We start from the raw sequence: 23,000 nt of genomic DNA on the forward strand, positions 1-23,000 counted from the left end.
TCAACTTCTTCCGCCGAGTTGCATGGCTTTTCATTCCCGCAAAGCAATCTCCCCCTCCCCCTTTCCCTGTCTAGTCTGCCACCAAGTCACCGCACTGCAAGGCGCGCGGTGAGGCGTGTCGCAAAGCTTCACGCCACGCCAGCTGCCTGTCACGCCGGACGTCTTTGTTGACGCTGCAAAGGTTTTCGAACGCGCGGCGGCGGTGTTCGTTTGCGGCTACGCCCTAGGCGCAAGGGCACGCTATGCAACTGCAGCTCAAGCGGAGCAAAGTTCGGCGGTGGTATACTGGAATTCGGTTTCGCCGGTGGGACAAACATCTCGCCCCGAGGAGGTTCGCCTGGAGGGGTATTGGAGAGCATTGCTGGGGGGCAAGGCAGGCCTGGCGAGCGTTCGGCATGAGTCATCCTCTGGTGGCCTGACGCGCCTCCTCACACCGTCGACCCCACTGGCTGAGAAACCGGCTTCTGTTTTCTTTTCCTTGTCGTTCTTTCTTTTGCGGGCACCATCTTGTACTGTTTGGTTATTTAGCATCCTCCCTCACCCACTCCCCCTCTCCGCCCACCTTGGCAGCCAGCTGTCGTAATCGCGTTGTTTTGTGCGGCACCTGTTGCTACTCTTCCCAAGATGAAAGCTGCGGCGATGGGGGTAAGTCTCCCGGTTTCAGCGTATGCAGTAGGGGGTGCAAACAAGCTCATGCTGATTAAACGAAGCTCCTCGGCGTAGCGCGAAATCAAACGGTTGTTATGAAAGAGGCACCCTAACAAAGTAGCGCGCACATGGGGATATCGTTTCTGTGCGGCTGGCCTTTTGGTTCCGTTCCATAAACAGATAGCTGCATAACCTGTACGCGCCTGGGTAATATTCAGTGCAAACTTCTTCCTTTGTTTTGTCTGAATATGGAGGGAAAAGAGGTACGTGCTGAAAAGTGACGTGGAAGATGTGCCTTTCAGACAGTCAGCTCAAGTTCTAAAGCTTGCAGAGATTGTAATGTGAAGCGTCTCTGTTTGACGTCAGCCAACGACCAGTGAGCGGCACACTTGGGACTCAGCGTAAATGGAAGTACAGTTTTAATCAGCGCGCTTTCTCTTCTGCCATGCTCTGCTCTAACTCCAGTTTTGCATGCATTGGACCAATTCTTTACGTTTCATGTGCCCAAGGCTGCTCGACATTGCAGTATCTGCTAGGTTGTCGCGCACTTCGCTAAAACTCTCTGTGTTCCACGCGTATAGCCCCATAAAAACTTGCTAATTAATGCGTTAGGTGTTGATGTAAGCTTCTATTTTCCACAGGTTTCTTTTTTTCCTCTCAGCATTTCCGCCAAGCATAACAATGCAACAGCAGACGTAGTGTGAAACATACGAGAAAATGAATGAAACACTGGTAGAGACTGCGTAATTTCGCTCGCAAGCTGATCTTTTATGCAATCACAGACAGGTATGATGTTACGCCCCCGCGCATGTTCGTGCGCGCTGTTGTAGAAGTGTGACAAATGTATTCTATAGGGATATCTGTGTTCATCTCGCTTAAATTTCCTTTTTTTTTTCTTTGCGTGGGACTGAAACTTGCCCTCATATTTAGTGTAGAGCGAAGAGTATACATTGTCTGTCGTGTGGGCGGTTCCTTGTATACCCGGTATCCCCAATCGGGCCATTTACGTAATCCCCCCGTACACACTTTGTAGCTTTTTATCGCACGCCTCTGACCGCAGATAAAGCCTGCTCAAGAGCCAACTCTTGAGAGCTATACCGGGAAGTCGCCATGTAAGCGGCGAGTATCTCGACACGTTCAACTCGACTAGTCGCTCGTGCGTCGATATTTTAGGATTTTAGCGCGGCTACTGCACTCGCCTGAACGACGGTATAACAGCGACAAATGTCGAATAAAGCGACATAAACTGTAAAGGCCACTTTATAGCCTGTCTCTTTCTTTTCTGTCTCACTGAGGAGGGGAGGTACCACTTCCTGGGTCGTGAATTTACGAACCCCCCTTTTTTCTGGAATCGCTGGAAATACTTGCAAGACACGTTTTGTGCCGTATTCCTATGGCTGTTTGTTTTTTATAATATGCAGCGCAGCCTCGCGCAGTGTACGAAACACACACGCTCACACATATCCGCATTTTCCTCTCTCGCCTCCTCCGTGCTGTTCAATGTCTCGGGAAAGCAGTCGTCGCGAGAGGCACGTCGCTGGCTCGCGGTCGGGATTCCTGGCGTATCGCGCTGCTGCCGCTATGCCGTCGCTATCTGGACGACGCCGGCGCGCTCCGACGCCTCTACGACGGCGCGCGAGCACACAGAGGACCCCCTTTGTGCGTCCCAAAGAGAAGCACGCAGCCAGCAGGCTGACGATGCGCGGCGCCGGGGGTTCGCCTTCGCAACGAGTTTCGCGTGTCGACCTACGCTGTCCAGAAGACCCCTGTCACTGCTCTTCCGCGCTGCTTCCAGTTCGGGGTCTCTCCCACTACACTTCTTCCCTCCCCCTGCCTTTCCTTCTCCTTATACACTCTTCCCCAGGAAAACTATGCAGCATCGTCAAAGCGAGCGCATAGCGTGAGGGAATCGGGTGCAGAATTCGCAAGGACAGGCCGCTCTCAAAACGACAGTCCGTGCTTTACCAGCGTGTCGTGGACATATAATAGTTAGCTAACGAGTCGACTAATCGCTTTAATCGACGACTGGCCGTCCTGCTCAGGCGCCGGCAACGAGATTGCTTGCACCGGCGCCACAGTGTACGCCGTAATGGCGAATTAGAAGCGCGGCGAAAATCTGCGTGTTTGTCTTATTCGCTCACCGGCGGCCGCACCGTGTGAATTTTGTGGACGATGTCCATGAGGTGCATAATAATGGCGTCCGCAACGTCCCTTGCAGCTTCTCTATTCGCACTTTAGCCGCAGTTCTGCTTTTCGGACACTTGATCTGATACTACACTCGAACCTAATTATAACGAAAACGTTTATAACGAAATAATGAATAAACCGAAGAAATGACGATTCCTCTTTGGAGCTCAGTCAAGACGGGCAGTGATGAAGCTACGGCTGTAACGAAGTAGTCGCCAGACCCCTTCAACTTCGTTATAGCGACGTTGCATGGCTTGCACAACGGTGCACGGTTTTCACGGGGCGCACTCTGTAGAGATGTTTGCGTATACAGCGCACTGTGTGTGGATCCGGGCGCCTGGCGGGAAGAGCCGGATGATAGATGCAGCGCAGCCGCCCGCCAAGTGGAATGCGCTCGGAATGCGTGCAGCCGCGCAGCCTCTCTCGGGGTTTCCGCGCAGCTGCCACGCGATCCGCGTCGCGCGATGTTCGTGTTGGGTTTCGCCGCGAACGCATTTTGCGTGCCGGGAGTATTAAAGGAGCGGGCGAAGGGGGGACAAAGACGAGAAGCAAAAAAGCGACGCTGCCGCCTCCGCGATGACGTCATTCGTATGGACGCTCTAGCGGCAATGAACGTCGCACGCAATGCGTGCCGGCTTTGCGCGAGAACGTCAACGCCCCGGGCGGTCCCTGTGATGCAGGTCCCGAATAAGATGTTGCGGAGAGTCGGTCCTTGAACGCTGTGGAACGCTTTTTGACTGATGCTTAAGTTGAGGGGCCCTGAGTCTTTCTACTTTTCACGTGGCTTTGGTGGTAACTGTTGGTCGATCGATTAATTTCACTGCGCCATCCAACATTAAGAGCAATGAGGCAAGGCGCGTTTTAGTTTGGCTACTTAAGGTTCCTTAATGTGCGGCGATTTCTCAGCATACGGCTATTATTGAGTTTCGGCTTCATCGAATCGCGGTGCTTGGTGGTTGGTAATCAGGGCGATGATATTATGAAATGAATTTTTACATAGCCCTGTCAGCTGTTTTTGTACATGCAATAGTACTGCAATTCGGTACAAATCAGTGCAATGCAATTCAGTGCTGATTTCGATCACGTGCACTGAAATATCCCTACCCTAATGTTTCCGTCACTTCGCCTCCCTCTATCGAAATGCGGTCGTCGTGGCTGGGACAGGTTATAGTACGACGAATAGAAACTCCTGTGTGGGAAATATTTCCTTAAACGACGCATACTGAGTACCCAGCAGGCTTTTTTATCGCTGCATTTCTGTACGAATTCACTGTGCGCGTCAGCCCTGCATGCACACTTTTCTTCCTCAAGGTGTCGATGGTCATGTTTTCGAGTCAAACTGCGACCAGAATACTTATTTCTATTCATCTAACGGGGCGTTTTGCTTTATCTATTCCTTATTTTCTTTCACCGCAGTTTACATTTGAAACTGTTCAAATCAATCCCAAAGGTAAACCACCACAGAATCAAAGGGCAAACGAACTCGAGAAAAATGACGGCAGGCACATGCATTTCGATATATTAATGACCTGGCATAACTGCTGTGGAGCGAAAAAGGAATGATTGAAGCGCATTTACATAGCCGTGTGTAAGGAGGTAATGATATTATGCAAGGGGTCACGTGACCTTTGCAGAATGATCAGTCGATCACACGACCCATTGGCAATGACTGGTTATATGATTCAATCAGGTAACTAATGGACCAAATGGTCTCGTGGTCATCGTCCGCGTCAAACAACGTCGTTACATAGTAAGGTCACATGACCTACTGTGGTCGCGGTCTCACGATCGATGGGCCACATAACGCAGTTAATAAATGCGACCGTGCTATGTGATAACGTCATTTCAAGCAGACCACGACCGCGAGATCTACAGGGATCTAGGAAGTATTACAGCTGACGTTGTAATACCTGACGCTACAACACTTCGTGAGTTTATTTTAAGGAGATAACAGTGCCATGCAGGAGAAAACTGTCTGGTGGATCATGGATGTGGCGTCTGTGTGAAGCCTCTGTCTGCGAACTCTAGCAGGTGGAGAGAGGGACATCCCGCTCTCCGCTTGTAGGCGAGAGGACGGAGAGGCCGACAAAAAATTACTGAACAAAACGGAAACGACTAAGATTAACTCAGTAAAAATGCATAAAAAAGCTATTACGAATGGAATTGGAGTAACAACAGAATGTGAATTAGAATTTGAATAGAATCCGAACTGGAATAGATTGTCGAGTGATAGAAAAACACTCATTTCCTCCGCGTCCACCCAGTTAACATCATCATATTCCAATTGGTCGCCCAAGGAACTGGAGCACTTCCAATCTCCTCCCCCTGCATTGGTTTCGCTGGAGCGGGCTGCCGCTAAGTGTTGTCGCGGTCTCCCTTTGAAGCCCGCTATCGCGGAACCAGAGCCGCTGGCGGTTACCCAAGAAGAAAGAGTGAAGCCGCGTTTAAGTGCGCGTCGTCGCGCAGGCCGCTCGTTTCGCCAGTGGAGCGCGCGCTGTCCTCCTTTGTTACGTCAGCGGTCGCGTCCTTGGCCTCCCGGCCCCTTTCCCTTCGGCCGCCGCAAACACCGACACCAGTTGCAGGCACTAATGCTGCAGGCACGCATACGAGCCTACTTCGCTCACTGAGCCGGAGCTCATGAGGGCGCGCATTCCGCCGCCGTGAAAGTCTAAAATCTCCTTCGTCGCGGTGGCACAGTGACTCTGTCGTTTTTGTGCGTTAGTGCGAGATAACTGGTTTGATTTTCGGACGTGGTAACGAGTTTAGACACAGGAAAATAGCATCCCGGGAGCGTTTCAGTGTAAATCAGGGTCTACTTACTGGCCGAAGTGTATGCGAGGCCCATCAGCGCGGCGTTCTTCAAAGACGCTGTGAGGCTCGGCCCGCTGGGTTATATTATACCGTATTTACCCTAATGTACCATCGCCTCGTCGTGATAGTAAGGCGGCCACGGCCACTTTCGAGTTGCCTCTACTGTAACTGTGCGAAGAGTTCACGTACTCTTTCTTTTGCGAGTGCTGCCAAGAAGATGCTCCGATAAGGACAATACTAAGATGAGTGCTTAGCCTGACTCTTTAAAGACGTCGTCGTAAAACGAAAATTCCTGAATGTCGGTGGCCGTTCTCGGCAGCATTTTAAGCGAACCGTCGTCTTAAGTGGGCAGGCGTAGGAAAATTGTGTGACCGTAGGCAGAGTTCGATGTTGCTGAAAAGTGCGCGAGGAAAGCGACAGGTGTGCACTGCGTGTACGATGGCAAAGCCAAGCTTTTCGTGCAGCCGTTGAGCGCTGCTGCCGTTATCGTACGACGTCAGCGGCGCTGTAGACGATGATGGAGTCTGTCGGACTTTTATAGAACGAAATGAAGGCCCTGTGCCGGTCAGTTTAGTTTAATGTTTTCGGCTCTGAGTTGCCGCTGGTCGACCTATACGGCATTCCAACAGTTTTCCAGGTTCCCTATGTATGGAGTTAACCTATAAGACGGATGGACCAATATGCGAGTACAAACGGTATAGTCTTCACAACTGCATCTGCATAAAATTCACTTAGAACGTGAGGGCTGGCTTCTCGATCACTCCTACTGTCAGTTTAAAAAAAAAGCGTTGCATTCAAGTAAATACGGTATGTTAATGAATTTCGCGCACCACAGCTACATTATGGGCAACGAAACATGCCGTATTGGAGTGCCTCTTGTTCTTTAGCGTGTCCTGATATATCAGTACCAAAGCAGTTTTGCATTTCGGCTCCATTGAAATGAAAACTCTTCTGGTACTGAAATTTCGGGGTGCGCTAAAGAATTCCAGCTGACCTCCACTGAAATGCAGTCGCGCCCGCTGGAATGGAGCCCGCAACATTGAGATCAGCAGCCGAGCGCCACTGCACTGTCATTGCGGGCTGATTATTTTAACTAATTAAAAATGACAGTTTGGTATTGCTTCCAAGTTCACTTTTGCGTTAAGCCTCTAAGAGGCTCTGTAGGGACAGCATCATTGCAGGGGGCTTGTGTTCTATGCGTGCAGTCGCTGATTTGTGAAATCGTTCTTTAGCCGCGACAAACTGCTAATTTTTTGCCATCTTTGCCTACTTCTTGCGGAGGCTGCCTGCTAATAGAAAAGTAACATCCGCAAACGGCTGGATAACACAAATTCCGACCGTCTCTGTGCAAATCTGTAGTGCCATGCCACCAGTACTGAGGATCATACACTCACCAGAAAGCCAAGGCCTGCACAAATTCTGAGAGAAAGAATAGAAGCACTGATGGTGTCGTACCGGTCCATTATGTCTAACATCATGTAGCCTTCAAGGAAGGGAACAGTGAAGTAGTGAGATCTTTAAGGATAGTGTGTTCGAATTCGGTTCATGCAGCAGAACAACTACATACTTCATTTCTGGCTCGTAATTGATATTCACAGTACTAGCTTAACTGGAAGAAGGGGGGAGAAAATGAGTAATGCCGACAAATTTCCACCGTGGTCCATTGAAATGCGGCGAGCTGTAGGTGGCTGGTTCGAACATTCGTGGAGGACGCTGACAGCAACAACGAGCGGTGTATACAGGTCACAACAGGGAGGAGACGGGCGCGTGAGACATCCGCGTCACACCTCAACGCGTCAGTGGCTCGTTGCGAGGAAAAAATGCAACGGCGAAGCACAGCTCCGCTTTCTTTAACCTTGAATCACTCAAAGACATCTGCATAACGAACGAGACGAAGGCGTCAGCTGTTTCGTACCATTATGTCGCTCCGTGCAACGCACTGCGGATTCCACTGCGCTTTAGATCTCTCTCTCTCTCTCCTTGCTTTTTGTTTTGCAGTTTGTACTTTATTCTTCTCTGAGTCGTTTCACTCGCGGCGTCATATTCGTTTCGTTCCTGTGTGTGTGCGACGCGACAAGCTCCGCAATGACTGCATGTCTGTTTGCATTGCCCGTATGCATAAGCCTAGCGCGCGTTCTGGTTTTGCTCCCGCGTCATATGCGACACGTAACAACTATCCTCTTTCGCGGAGTGTCACCTGACCAAGCTTTCCGGCGTCCGCGCATGCGCAGACGGCTCCTCGCGGACGCGGATCGCGGTAGACATTCATCCTTGAACGCTCGCGCTGAAAGCGTCGATGAGCGCTCTAAAGGAAGCGTACGCAGGCTATTGCGACAGAGTGTTTTGTCATCGATATTTGGCCACTAGTTCCTGCAGCACGGTAAGCTGAAAGAAACGCTATGATTTTTAACAGCAGCCTTACAACTGCGTTGCGCCCGGGGATAACTAGGCCGCTGTCATAGGTTATATGAAGAGCCTGCTTTCTCGGGCCGCCCTCCAATAGTGGAGTACTATTGGGAGACAGGAAGGCCGCGCATGGGGAGTGCATGACGCAGTAGTTGCATTCGTTCTTGCAGTCACATCCTTTGAGTCACGACAGTGCGTGCGGTGAGATGGAGAATAAACGTTTAATATGGCACCCACCATACATAGGTTTACGGCGTCCTGCAGGTTACTGGCCTTGTTTAGGCGAAAACAGCCGCAGCTGTGCAGTTATTTAGTGTGTGAAAGGCTCAGGTGATCTTGAGACTTTCAGATGGACTGAAGTCCTTGATATCTTCCTTCGTCTTGGCGCTGGCAGTTTCGTAAAAACAAACAAAGAAATGGGCAGGGGAGATGTTGGACGTAGCGTACTTTCTTTCTTTCTTTCTTTCTTTCTTTCTTTCTTTCTTTCTTTCTTTCTTTCTTTCTTTCTTTCTTTCTTTCTTTCTTTCTTTCTTTCTTTCTTTCTTTCTTTCTTTCTTTCTTTCTTTCTTTCTTTCTTTCAATCGTGTACACGCCCACTTCACAGGTGGTCGTTCACTACCGGAATTCCGACTTTTCAGTTTCGTCTTATACCTGCGCATATGTGGGGCATTTGTATCACACTTAATTTGTGAGTACGTTTACCAAATTATATCCTAGCAGTCTAGAAACGTAAGCAAAGTCGTTGATTCATACTATTTATAACGGAGCAAAGCGAAGCGGAAGAAAAAGCATAGACGAAGCAAAGCGTTAATATATGCGTTTAACTAACAGTTTTGTATTAAGTTTAGGTCTATGTTTCCTCATTAGCCTGCTCATTCGTGTAGTCGATGGGGTTGGGGGGGGGGGGGGGGGGGGGTTGTGCTGTCACAGGTGTTTAGTTTCGAGCTTGATGCTAACCACTGGAAGGGCAAGCTTCCTTTTCAAGGAAGCAGCGGCAGAGCCTTATTGCTTCTGTGTGCAATTCTGAAGGTATTAATTACGACCAACGCCAGCATGTCTCCGTTCGTGTAAAATCGAGCTCTTCGTTCCCAAAGCATCGAAAGATCCTTCTATAGGTAAAACGGGGCTTTTTTCTCGCATCGTCTCGCTTTTGGTGCATGCGCGCGCGCGCGCCTGTTTTTACGAAACCGGCGCGGTCGTATGGGCATGAAACGTGTCGAACGTGCGCTGCCGTAATGACATATCGCCCAGGTTGGGCAATGGTTGGCGTCTCGGGTCGCTGCGTCTTCCCTGGCGTCGGCCGAGTCGCGCGCAGGGGCCGAGTGAGTGTGGTCGGCTCTCTGCGACTGCTCGCGAGCACGCCCACGGAGAGAGAAGTGCATGGGCGACTCGCGACTTTCGAGATCGCGATCAGGCAGTCACGCGCGCCGCGCCCGCGGCTTTCGTTCCTCGCCGGGTCATTGCGCGCGCTCGCCCGAAGACATTGCGCACGCGACCGCGAACCTTACTACGACGAGGCACGAACTTTCTTCGTGTGTTTCGAAAACGGAGTTGGGCCTCTTTTCTTTCTTGCAAGGAGCGGAAAGGAAGCGCGGCGGCCTTATCGTTCCAATCTGCAAAGAGCCGCTTGGTCGTCGTATTCGACCTCCTCCTCCGCCTTCAGAAGAGCAGGAGGAAGGAGGGAGACTATACGTTTCGAAATCGTCGTTTTCCTTTCTCTGGCGCTTTCCGGCGCCGCACCTCTGAATGGGTCGTGTCATAAGCGGTGAAGAGGAGAAAGCGCAGGCGACGGTATTTAGTCTTTGGACAGACGAGTTCTGTGTCTTCCCGAGCGGTTTTGAATCTGGGCGCGGTCGCTGTGCTGCCGCGCCAAAGAACAACACTCCGCAAAGAGGAAAAAGTACAGAAAGTGGGGTGGAGGGGTGGATGGGGGGTCACATCGTAGAGCGGAAACTTTTCTTCGCGCTCTGTGACCGATCTGGAATTCCGTCCGGCTGCGCATCGCTCCGCCTAGGAGGAAGGAAGAGAGGGTGGCAGGACCACGTCGTCTGGGTCCTTTCGCAGGCGACCTACCCTTCTCTCCCGGTCTCCGGTCAAGGATCTTCTTCAAGGTCGCTGCTCGGACGGCGGTTGGCCGCAGCGGCGGCTCCTGGTCGAGAAGAGTCTTCTTTTCCCCTCGCAGCTCGCTTGCGGCCTCGGCCGCCGCCTGTTGCGTCGGTCGCCAGCGCATCCCTCTAGTCCGTTTGGCGCGTGCTCCCCGAGAGCGCTTATCAAAACCTTATCAACGCGCCGCTGAGTGCGTTGTCGATGTTTGCGGGGTCGGCTAAGGGCGCCGCCGCGCCACGGGAGGGAGGAGGGGGCGTGGACGAAGTCCTCACGTGCCAATAGAGAAGGCAACAACAAGTCCAGAGGCAAGACGGGGGCTGGCGCTGCGTTTATTTGCATGGTGGGCCAGCTAGCGTCGGGTGCCGTGATAAATCTGGCGGGGAGGGATTAGAGAAGCATCGGCGCGCGGGAAGCTGGGGGCGCCGCCGCGGTTTCTTTTTTTTTCTCCCCTCTTTCTGTTCCTTGGCATTAATCGGCCAATGCGCCGTGTCACGCGACGCGCGGTCCGTGACGCTCGAAACAAAAGCCGCTCTCCTCCTTTTCCCCCTCCTCCTCTCCTTCCTGGGGCCGAGCGAGCTTTTCGAACTTCCGAGTTCCTGGGACGCCCCGGATTCAGTCGCGCGGTCGTCGGATCGGAAAGGAGCGCGCAGTTGGGCCCCCGTGCACTCGCGTATTATTGCTCCGGGCTTTTTGAAAGCGCGTGGATGAAAAACAAGCATCGCGTCTTCGAAACCGGTCGACGACCTGTGCTTGACGTCGCGCTGGTAACGGTCGGCATAATCTGACGTTAGGAATTAAGAGCCGCACCGCGGATTAGTCCGCGACAGGCCTCGAGAAATGCTGCGCCCTGAGACACATAGGCGAGGGCTGCATCCGCGATGCTTTGCCCGTTGGCTTTCAAACAAACGTTCCGCGGGTCCGGAGCATTCGATCTGCGTATTTGAGAGTGAGGTTTTGTTTCCGAACGCTATAGAGCGACCAGGCATACGAGCGAAGCTTCGTGAAATCATCTGGTTGATTTTTCGACGACGGCCAACTTAACAAAAAAAAAAAGGCCAATATTAGTGAAAATGTGTTCTGACCTTTACGGTATCGTGTTCTGCTATCAAACGTGCGCCACGCTTACCCCAAGTGGAAGAACGCTATCTTGATTTCAAACACGGGAACGACCGGACACATTCCCTTCGTCGAACGTAATGCGGCTTGCTTATCATTTTAGGCTGGTATAGTTCGGTACTCTTTATTGTTCTTTAACATTTATTCCGCTTCCTTACCACTTCTTGTTTTCTGTTCCCCTAGCCAACCTGAGGAGCAGTGGTAAGGTAAAGTACTCCCGTCTATCGCGTTCTTTTAATTTCTTTCCACGTTCTTTTCATTTCTGTCGAAGTAGCTGAACTGGGTGGCTTAGTTAATCCCGTGAAGTGAATTGAAGATTCGTTACGGTCTCGGTTATAAATTGTCTCCGAAACCATTCGCAGTGCTACTGGCGCCTGTTGACGAGGCGCTGTGTTTAAAGTCAGTTTTAAGGCGAATTATTTTAAAATTGAGCATGCAAGACTTGGAAAAGCAGCAGCTTTTATTTGCATGTGCACAAACCAAAAGGCGCATTTTTTCTTAATTCACTCCGCACTTCTGGGCCCGTACCTTTCGCAGCTGCTTGGCGTTAGCTTCCGCCAGCGTATTGCATTACACAGAAAAGCACTTGCGGCCACACTCTTTTTCAGCTTGTGGCTGACGCTCAAACAACGCTTAGGTATGTCACTCAATAGCGCAACGTTCCTTCTGACCAAGTTCCTGGCTTGATCACTTCAGGGTCTGCGTTCGTGTTTGCTGTAGTGATAATGCGATAACGCTTGCGATAGGAGCGCAGCATATGCTGCATCCCTTTGAAGAGCGGAGTTCTGTGTCGATGCACTCGATGCTTGGTACAAATATTTCGACGGGAATACGAAAGGTTTGATGGGGACGTCATTGCCTCAAAAGGTGAAACCTGTGAGGGCAGTGAGAATGCCCCTAAAGGTATCGTTAAACCTTACTCGTCTATCACACTTAGATTTTCGTTTCCATTTTGACGTGCATAACGGGAAGTGGATGTCACGGCAGCCGCCGGCTAGTGCTCCTTTATGAGCTCCATACACAGGAATCCTACATCGCCGGCTACTGTGCTTGGCGGTTGGGGAGAGTTACAACATGCCAGCGACTGATACGGCGAAACACAAGCGAACAATAGATGCTACAGGAAACCAGAATACTTGATGGTTTTTTGGGGTTTAACGTCCCAAAGCGTGCTCAGGCTATGAGGGACGCTGTAATGGAGGGCTCCGGAAATTTCGACCACCTGGGGTTCTTTAACGTGCACTGACATCGCACACTAAGTAAACGCACTTCAAGAATTTTGCATCCATCGAAATTCGACCGCCGCGGCCGGAATCGAACCCGCGTCTTTCGCGTCAGCAGCCGAGCTCCATAACCACTAAGCCACCGCGGCACATTAAAAAATTCTTGGATCAGATACTAAAACATGTTGGGCTCTCGCATGGATTACATGATCACGGGAGGAGCAAACGCAGCCTTGCAAACACGGTTTGGAAACCGAACTCTCCGCATTGATTGTGGACATCACACGCGCCCGACCAGTACATATGTCATAGTGTAAATAGATTACTTGCATATTGTACCCCTCTCCCCTCCATCCTTTCTGCCTCTCCCCTCACCTCTTTCATTTCATTTCTCTAGTCTGCCTGCTATGCCTTTATTTCGTACAGGCCTCCCCTCCATCCTTTTTGCCTTTCCCCTCACCTCTTTCATTTCATTTCTCCAGTACGCCTGCTATGCCTTTATTTCCGAGCGATGGCAGATGCCGGGGCTTGCAAAAATCTTTTCCTTCCTTTTATTATTATTTTTAAACAGTCCTACTACTACTAACCAAACTCGCTCATTAGGGAACTCCTCGTTGTCATAAAGCTCACCGGCCCAAATCGACCGCGTAACTTCAAAATGACCGACAAACGGCGTGGCCCTTCGGTGTGTGGCGCCGTCCTTTGAGGGCGCCAGCAACTTAGTGGCGAAGATCGCCGTTTGTTTGCCGGGGTGGCGCCACTAACACTTTGCGCCCACGTTGAAAAACGCGCTTTAATAAGCACGGACGTTCACCGCAGCAGACGAACCGTTACTACAAGTTATAACAATTCGCGGACAGCTGTCCTTCCTAAGGCGTTTTGAACTGAATGGAATCGAAACGGGCGGAAAGAGTGCGATTTTTCGTTTTCATCGCAACGGATGAAAGATCCCTCGACTTCTTGTTTAAGAATGCTTTTGCTGAAATTAAAAAGCATTCACGATTTTAGCAAAACGATGTGTTTGCAAACTATTTTTATGCGCTTGAAAAATATACGCGGGTGTTTTGTGTGAAATGGATGTTTAACAGTGCCGCAGCGTAGTGGCGCGGCTTGTGTGGCAACAGCGGGCGTAATGAAAAATTGTGTTCCACGTGGAAAATAAAACAAAAGAAAAAAAAAACACGAATTTCTTGCGGTTGGTTGAGCGGTGATGGCGAAACGTTGGTAATGTCGAAATAGCGAGTACACCAATCTTCTCTTTCATCACAGCGCAGTTTCTGTTGCCGGCGGCGCTTCATTTCCCAGAAGGAAGGAAGTCTGGATTAGGGTTTGTGATTTAAAAAGGGGAAAAAAAGGAAGCACAAAGAATTTCGGGGGCACGACAATACATTTCGGGACATTAAGCTGTGGAATAAAATTGGAGGCGGCTAGTTCTCAAAAGTATCTCAATTACGTATGCGAGTGAGTTTCTAAAAAAAAGAAAGAAATTAATCCCTAGACCATGCAGAACGAATTTTGTTTCTGCTCCGAAGCTTCAGAGAAAGCTGTATAGCTTTCCTTTTTAGCCGTATATCTGTGCTCAGGTGGTTGTGAAAAAGCATAATTACTCCCTAATTCAAACCTTCTCCCCATTAATTGGTTTCACGTGAAATGGAAACAGTTCTGTAGAAATTAATGTTGCTCTCATGGCGTTACGAGTTGCGCTCACCAATTCTTGGAAACATCCCTATTGTAATTCATACGCATTAGTTCTCTAAAACTCGCTAATCTTTTCACGTCGCACTAATGGCTTCGGAGTCATTTCCTCATGAATGCGTAAAATTAGCTCCTCATCTGTGCTGTGCGCGCCGCAGTGGCCCAGCGGTTACTTGGGCGTCGAAAACAACTTTGTGGGTTCGACTTCCGGCCGTTTCCACCGCTCGCCTTACGCGGATAAGCTCCAATGCGCGCCGTTCCTGTGATAAAGACGACCAACATAGCTGCCGTGATTGCGAAAAAGACCTCTTTCTGTGCTGTTAAGCCAGCTTCACCGGTATACTGCTTGCCTTCTTGAATGCCGAAGATGTGGTTTTTAAAGTAGAGGGAGCAACGCATCTCGTGATTTCTTTTCGCACCAGATGTCGACCTGTTCCCTATGGCAGCATCACACGTGTCAAGAACTATAGCACGCGCACTGATCGGAATGTATTCGTTATCTTTTGGTGGACGATATTGGTTGAGCAAGGTACGTTGTGGAGAAATCGACTTTGCATTTAAGGAACTTGATTGTCGCGGCTCTCAGCCTCTGCGGTGGAGCGTTGTACCTGTAGCCACTAGGCGGCCGGTGTTTCTCCTAGCAGGCTTCACACGCTTAGCCTTTCGACGAGGCATCACACACGTCTCGTTGTTTGCTCGACTTTTGTCAATCATTTGCTTAAGGATTGCCGAAAAAAAAAAACGCCTCACAGTTATGCTTTGTCGTCAATGCCTTTGATCAGCGAAGCTGTTTAGGCTTTTGCGATTTGCAGTTGAAGGAGGCTTGGCTTTCAGAAAAAAAAAGAAAAAAAAAACGTGATGGATTTACATGGATGCTTTCGGACTTATTACAAATAATGTTGTGACTACTCACACGACATTTCGGTGTATCTTAAGAACATTGCTTTCTACGACTTATTTTCTTCTGAATCTTGTGAAAAGCCTGTAGATGTAACAAAATGTGGCAAAAGTGTCGTTCAGCATTCATTTCCACAGGCATGATGCAGCTCAAGACATGCTTTGAATGTCTTTTTCTTTTTTTTTTCAGAGAGTAGTAGCACCACTAACTATCCGGACTATTGCAAAATCCCGATGTCTGAGGTCGAGAAGTTGCTCGGGATGAGCAACCTCTATCGCACAAGCCCCATTGACGGCAGCACCTAGCATCGCGGGGCAGATGGCGCATCGCTTAACCGCTGCACCACTGCGCCAGGAGTGGTATGTGGACTACCAGGGACATATGTAAAGTAGAGAATGACCAATTCCCGAACCCACTATCACTATCCGGACAACTTCCATCCGTGAACAATAGAACCGAACGCCGGAACCAAAGTAAACACCGAAGTGCCAGCGCACATAATTCGCACTTGACCTAACTACGCAAATCGACCGTCATGTTTTCCTTTCTTTTTTTTTTTGTAGAACACCAACTTTTGAGTTAGGAATTTTTGCGATGCGGTATTCGTAAACATCTATAGACCGAGAATAAAATTTCGTACAAAAAATTAAACTTCGCTGAATTGAAAACCAAAGATTGTCTTCACCTGCAGTCAAAACGTACAGAACAGTCGCAAGGAGACTGGCTGCACAAAATGAGCAGCAAGCGAGCAAAACAATATTGAGAAAAACCCATTCAAAGTTGACGGCCGCATTTACTGCTTCTGAAAGGAGCCAGGGTTGTAGTCGTTGGCGTCCTTTTAAATGTAGTGTTACTAGGCTGCCTCCTTCCGCGCATGATGTCCTCTTCAGTTGACTGCAATTGGCTGTTTCATAGCAGCAGGCCACGAAGAATTCGGCTTCTCATCCATGGCGTCCACTGATAAAATGACTTTCTGTGCACGAGCTGCCACCGGAGCCTGAAGAGCTCAGTTCGATCACAGGAGCACTCAGTCAAGCTATCGGCTGCCACAACAATGAGCCGTCTTGTAGTTCCTTTTTAAATGAGAGTCAGTGATCGCAGAAGTCCGAACCTAAAAACCAGCACCTCCACTATTTTATAGCGCTGCCAAAACAATGTAATCCGAGACGATCGAACAAGCGTAGCCAACCGATAGCAAGAGCAGACGCCGCTTCAGAGGCTCCCTCATAGAATCCGACGGTTGTTAGGGCAACCGAAGAGGAGGTTATTGCTGACGCTTGGCGGTCACACGGCTAGACCTTGAAACTGTAACTTTTTTTTTAAGGGGGGGGGGGGGGGAATGGGGGGGGGGGGGGGTATCATTGCTTCTGGACGTGGAGACAAGCTGGGGCACCATATCTGAAGTCGAGGAAACCAGCTTTCCGCCGAACCGAAGCCAGCGCCGATCGGCCGCGGCGTCGCTATGATAATGAGATTAAAAAAAAAAAGGCCAGTTTTTCTACCCTTTCAAGATATTCAACATGCACCACCGCTCTTGATAAAACAGCTTTTTTGGAGTACTTCCCGGCAGGTTTCCTCAAGGAAACTTCGTGACACCGCTGAAAACGAGTCGCATAAATATATACTTCGATTTTTGAAAGCCCGAATTTTTTTTACTTTTTTCGTTATTTGAAATTCGCGTCTCCGTTTAAATGCTACCAAAACCTGTGCGGAGCGCGTTGGCGCGGCTCCTGCTGCCGATGAGACAGGTCACGTAACGGTGACATCACTCCGCGCTGATCACGTGATGTGTTACGCCAACGCCGATGCCGACGATGGTTACATATGATTGGTCAAGTGATGGGACCACTGTGCCTGGTGTACCAATGCACCTGCTGTACCCATACTGAGTGTGAACCGCCTCAGTGTACTTCGGCCCCATATGCGGATGCCGAAAGCGGCAGTTTTTATGGAGGGTGGTTTGTGACCTCTACTCAAAAGGGAGTTCTGGAGGTCACGACTGACTGCAACGTATACCGTGTACTGCGGAACCTCGCATCGCGCTGTTCAACCTGTGCAGTGGGTGAGAACTAAGCGCACACCGTTCGCTATGACGTAACTGTGTGCTGTTCTTGTTCCCATGACACCTTAGCGTTACAGGCTGAACAAACACCAGGAGCACCTGCGCAACCGTGCATAAGTGGCTCCTACGCATCGCAAAGAAAGCACGACTATCGGTTGGAACTGAGGCGCATGGCTAAGTGAACATCGTTTGTGCGAGAGAGGCAGACTCCATACAGAGAAAAAGCTGGTATTTGTCCAGGAAAGTTAACTGGATGTTGGACACAGTGCGTGTATTTCTGCACTGAACAGGTATACACGGAATGTTGAATGGCGCAATGTTCTCATTGCTGGCGCATTTGTCATAGGGAGAATGTTTGACAATTTTGATACTAATTAATGATAGGTTATCAGCGTTACGTGCGATTACACTCCTTGTTGGACTGGACGGTTTGGCGTACCTGGAGGTCAGGGTCCATGAAACATAAAGCCGCCAGAGGTCTAGAGCGTGTCAGTTAACGAGCAAGCGCGCGATCCCCGCCGTACGAAACCTGCTCGAGGTCGGGATGGAGACGTATTGGCCGTCGTTCTGAGCAGCTTCGTCCTCTCGGTATACATCAAAGCGGTACTGCAGTGCTTCGGCAGCGGCTGGCGTAATACGTCATGCCCTTTGATGACGACACTCTGAGGCAGTTCTCCGATTGCAGAGGTCATCTGCTAATGGGACACGCGGCTCAACGCAGCTTCCCAGCCTTGGAGGGCCTGCCTCCGCCCTTCTGGCCGTCTAGGCATATATATATATATATATATATATATATATATATATATATATATATATGATATATTCGTTCCCTTCGTCATGGTTACTGAGTGAAACGTTAGCAAAGCCACGCGCTGCACTGCGATTGGCTGCATTGAATAGACACCCTAACGAAGGCTGAAAAGGTCAGAGTACGCTCTTGACAAAGCTTGCTATATTTAGCGGGAAAGCGAATAGTTACTTTGTTACTTTGTGTTCATAAGTCCGGAAGTATTAATGACGATCCGCCGAAGGCGTCTTCGCTCGTGCGTGTTTCGATCGGCCCTGATTCCCTCCGAGGAGTGAGCTGGGCGAAGCGCACAAGGCTTATAGGGGACCGCAGCTTCGCAGGGGGGCGCTGCGGACGCCACTGAAAAGCGCCCTCTCCGACCGACTCCGCACTTCTGTCCGGGCAAACCGGTCTCCCTCCCATTCAGTAGCTACGCGAGCAGCGCGCTTCTCCTGAAAAAAAGCCAGTTCTGCACGTACTAGCACGTGTTGACCAGCCTGCAAATCTCTTTTTGCAGTCGCGAGCTTTTTCCCTCCTGCTTGAACGCTGACGAGCTTCAGAGGATTAGCAAAATGTACAGGGGCGCTAGGAAAAAATGCGGACAGCACGGCGCCCACGCGCTGCGCAGTCGGAATTTATCTTCAACGCGTTTTTATCTCGGTAGTAACAAAAAGACGCTAGAGTGGTACATTATTGTATCACGGATGTCTCTAGCGTATTTGTGTTGCGAGCCAAGTATAAGCGTGACGAAAATAAATTCCCACCGCGGAGCGCCTAGGCACTGCGCTGTTCGCATTTCTTTCTGTCGCGGCAGTACGCTCTGAGATGTAGGTTAAAAGAAATAGTGGACAGTGAATTTTTTTTTTCGCTGCGCAAACTTGAAAAATGAACTGCTAGTGGATCAGGCCCACTACGTGAAGCAGATTGTTGACGAAAAAGCCGGTACCGTAACGGCGAAATGTGTATCGCAAGCAAATGACGAGGTCATTTAAGACGTGGAATTCGATGTAAATACCATTTTTTTTTGGCGCGGGCATCTTCGCAAAATGCTTAATTTCGTTGGGTGGCTGAGCAGTTAGGTGCATGCAGGTTTGTTGGCCAAATAATAAAGATTTTGTTACGTGTTTCGCCGAATAATAATGGAAATAATTTTTATTTTAACTTAAAATAAAGTGGCCTTAAGGCGACACGCGAGGCTGAGGAGAAAAACGAAAACACTCACGAAATGCGCCTACCAGCTTCTTGCTATGTACGGCAAAGAGAAAAAATTCTCTAGTTTGGTCAATCGCTACAACGGAGATAAGCGGTTGGTATATTTATTTTAATGCCGATTACAGCGCACGCGCATCCCCAAAACGATTTATTTGCAGAGCCATCGCTCATATGCAAACGCTCATTCATGTGCAAGCAAACATTTTGATTATTTTTGTTTTTAGAAATTTTTTACATTTAAAGCAGCTTCGAAAATTCAGCCAGGCGTCACAAGTCGGAACATTGAGGCGATCACTGACCTTGCCTCACAAGCGTCTGCATAACGCCGCTAGCTGTTGTCAGTCTCCAAAAGAAAAAATGGCAAAAGAAATGAGTTTCGTTAACGCGAGCTTTACTAAACACTGCATGCTTAGTGAATTACAGCAAAAAGTGCTCAGAAATAATATTACGCGTGCAACATGCCAAACGTGTTTAGCAACAGGAAAAAGCTTACTTCACCCTGCCCATAGCAGTTATCGAGACCTGCCGTTTCTCGTTCTCATCCATTTCATACCCAACAATTCCGGACAAAAACATTTTTTAATAGGAAAAAGTGTATGAACGCATTTTTTTTCATATACTGGAAGATTTCACTATAGCAATCTCCCATCGATAGGCTTGCATTTTTTTCAGTATTAACGTTTTTCCTATCGTCAACTACTCGATACGAGCGATGAAAAATATTTAAGATTTTGCTGCATATAGAAAGGGTGGACCATTACCTTCAATATTTCCGTTACTGTACGTTACAATTTTCCAATATTAAATTTTTTTTCCCCAAGAATGTAGGACATCTCCAGGAAATCTGTAGAATTCCACGGGCAGTCCTTGGCCGCCGATGTTCAGAGAACTATTGTGACAGCCCCAGACACAACAAGTTTCTCCACTCTTAGAACGTCGCGGAATTCACAGCGAGCGGCAACAACACTTTTGTGCGCCCGCGAGCAGTACGGCACGTGCTCACAATGAAAGAGAGAGTGCCAGCTGCGCGAGCAGCACGCGCGTACCAGTCGACAGGCTGCTGGCTCAATGCGCTCCGCCCGCGACGTGCCCGGACAGGAACGCCAAAATGACCGGCAGGGGAGAAGTGGCGCTGGTGCAGTGGGAGCAAACTTCAGGTGCGCTTCCCTATAGCAGTCTAAGCCGCTCCGACTAAGTCACAGTCGTCCGTCGTACTCAGCGTTGCTACTTGCTAATTGCGCCGCTATCGCGCATAATTACCTGAAGCCGGGCGTGCGCGCTCCTTACTCCGCTCGTGTCTTCTCGTCGTTGTCTTTGTCGCAGTACTTCGAATGCATGCGCTTGTACAAGCACTTTCCGCGCGAAAGCCAGTGTTTTCTTTTATCGTTTTCCTATTTCCAGCTGCCGCTTTGCCTCGCACAATTGTTTTCTTCTTCTCTTCCGAAGCTGTCCACTTTCTTGTACTTGGTTGCACCTGAGTCAGCGGACAGGGCAACTTCATAATGATGACACCGACAGCGAGAGTAAGGGTGGGGGGGGGGGGGTTGCTTCAGATTGTGGGCCCTGCATGAGAAGGCACGTCGGCGGCGTCACATACAGCTGTACAGAAGCTGGGCCAGGCGTCTGTCTGGACGTGCGGCCAGGCGGGGCCGCTTATTAATCCGGCTCACCCGTGAGCCCGAATACATTAGCGGGACCCGGCATTTGCTCTGGCCGGCTCATTACCGCTGACGAACGACCGAGGATACCCGAGGAGATAAGGAGAAGAAGGAGGGGGGGGGGGGGGGGGGGGAGGCTGAGTCGGCTTGAACGCACTGAAGTACGACGCGTCATGGGACCGAAACTGCGCCACAGCGTGCGGATTTGGCATTACGCAGGGTAAGCTAGACAGCGCTGTCAAACGCGTGCTTCCCTTCTCCCCATCTATTCGCGTCTCTTGAAATGCAGGACTTGCATTCATTACACCTGAGCGGAGCGATTGTAGAAGCGCTTCCCAGGACTCCGCACGCAGTCAGGCTGCGTTAGTTTGCGCAAATTACTTTTGCGCCCTGAATAAATGATAAGCACGTCGTTGGAGAATAAAGGAATGCCGACCTGCCGTGGTTCTGCGGGAAATGGAGCGTTTGCGCTCTGGCACGAACGGCCGAACTTGTGTTCAATACTGCAGAGTGTGTCATCGTTCATTGCTCTTGAACCCAGTGTGTTTCAGGCGCTGTGCTTGGGTGGATTCTAATGAATTTTTAGTCACTTCATTTTTCAGTGCTATGAAATGTGTAATGAGCGCTTCTGGTTAGACGGTTCTCTTAAGCTTGTTTTTATGCATATTTAATGTGCTTCGCTGGTTATTTTGAACGGAATGTGCGAGACAAATCGTCCGATCCCCAAAAACAGAAATCGAAGTGGGAACAAACTGTGTGTTTTGTCTGCATGCATCCGCCGTGTTTCTCAGCTCCAAATGATTGCGATTAACATGACTGCGCCATTCGCGTTTTAATAAGAATTGGCAGTGGTTTAGCTGTGGTTCAACCTAGAGGATTGCTAAAGCAAAGAGGAGATAGAGAGAGAGGCGATGGAGAGCGCGCGTCAGCGGCGGCGGTCCCGGCACGCTATGCGCCGCTACCGCGCATGCGCAACTGACGAGCGCGGCGGCGGCACCTCTGAGTCACCGGCGCAGCAACGGCGGTGGTGCGCCAGCTGTGCGCCGTGTGACGTCACTGCTCGCGCGTGCGCTGTATGGCCTTTCGTCAGGTCCGTGAAATGGCTCGGCGACTCGCGTAGTGTTGCTTTCACAACAATTACAATTAAGAGCGGCGCCTTTTCGATTGTAGGCTGCGAACTCCAAATAATAAGTCATTATATAGAGTTTATAGAGGAGTAATGCGGTTAGTGGAGACTATATCAGTTATGGAAGATTGAAACATTTCATGCCTTCAGGAAAGCTACTGGTTGGCTTGTGGAAACTATTCATACTAACGGAGATTAAGGATAGCGAATGGAGAAAGCACGAACGATTAAAATAAACTGTGGAAGTTCGGCCTTATCAAATGCGGGTTAATTCAGCTAGGAAACCTAATGATCGGGAAAGTAAGCAAAAATCTGGCATAAATGCGAACATGTGTTTCCATGTTCGAAGCTTGTGTAGGAAATGGATTTTTCCCATGTCAACAGTCGATGATATTTGGACACTCGTGACTCTTAGTGATAAACTGGCGACCGCCTGGCTGACGCAGGCTTTGCTTGCTGTGTGCTGTGCAAAGCGTCCATTATCTCCCGGAATGGCGGTCCCTGTTCGGATAATAAACGTGCATTGTCAAAGAAGGAAACGCATTCGTATTGTTTCATATATACCACTAGACCGTGAGCCTCCGTCTATTATCCCCCACAAACGCGAGATATAACGAATGGCTTGCACAGTTACGCAGCAGGAAAAGCATGTGTCCAGGAGGCGTTTTCGACCGCAAAAACAGAACACTGGGGTCTTACATGCCAGGTGTACGATGACACGTAGTTTTACGGTGAGCCGGCCGGCTGTATAGTTTTATGTTCTTGCTCAAAGCCAGTATAAGCCAATACAAGCCTCCAAGGGAGAAGTATGAGGAGGGAAGAAAAACAGGAAAAGGAGAAGAGTGCAAGAAAGAAGAAGGGAGAGAATATGGAGTGACTGTGTGGCTGGTGTGCGGGAGCTGTTGCTATGACTGCTTAAATGTCACTGCAGCGGCTCTCGCCAAATGTTTTAACTAAGTCGTAGCCTCGTTTAACCAGTAATCCTTTTTTTTTTTTTTCATTTCTGCATTCGTGGCAAACACGACTTGTGCGCATATATATTTTCTTTTTTTTTTTGCAGGGTTT

General features: G+C 49.6%; 2 protein-coding genes across 6 annotated transcripts in view; one reads left to right on the forward strand and one right to left on the reverse strand.

Annotated features, from left to right (window-relative positions):
• The window catches only part of Shrm (shroom), a 444,260-nt gene that overhangs the window by 218,976 nt on the left and 202,284 nt on the right, over nt 1–23,000 (forward strand). The window lies entirely within an intron of this gene.
• The window catches only part of LOC149372430 (uncharacterized), a 276,300-nt gene that overhangs the window by 32,588 nt on the left and 220,712 nt on the right, over nt 1–23,000 (reverse strand). Inside the window, exon 1 of one of the 4 annotated variants that reach the window (XM_089566907.1) lies at nt 10,126–12,400. The exons of the other annotated variants lie outside the window; for them this stretch is intronic. Coding sequence (XP_089423033.1) covers nt 10,126–10,282 — 157 coding nt within the window. The 5' untranslated portion in view covers nt 10,283–12,400. Of the gene's footprint in view, nt 1–10,125; nt 12,401–23,000 lie in introns of those variants that run through there. 4 annotated transcript variants of the gene reach the window in all.

Source organism: Amblyomma mixtum, chromosome 1 (assembly GCF_055824585.1).
Source record: "Amblyomma mixtum isolate Tamu chromosome 1, ASM5582458v1, whole genome shotgun sequence".
In the NCBI taxonomy this organism is placed as follows: domain Eukaryota; kingdom Metazoa; phylum Arthropoda; class Arachnida; order Ixodida; family Ixodidae; genus Amblyomma; species Amblyomma mixtum.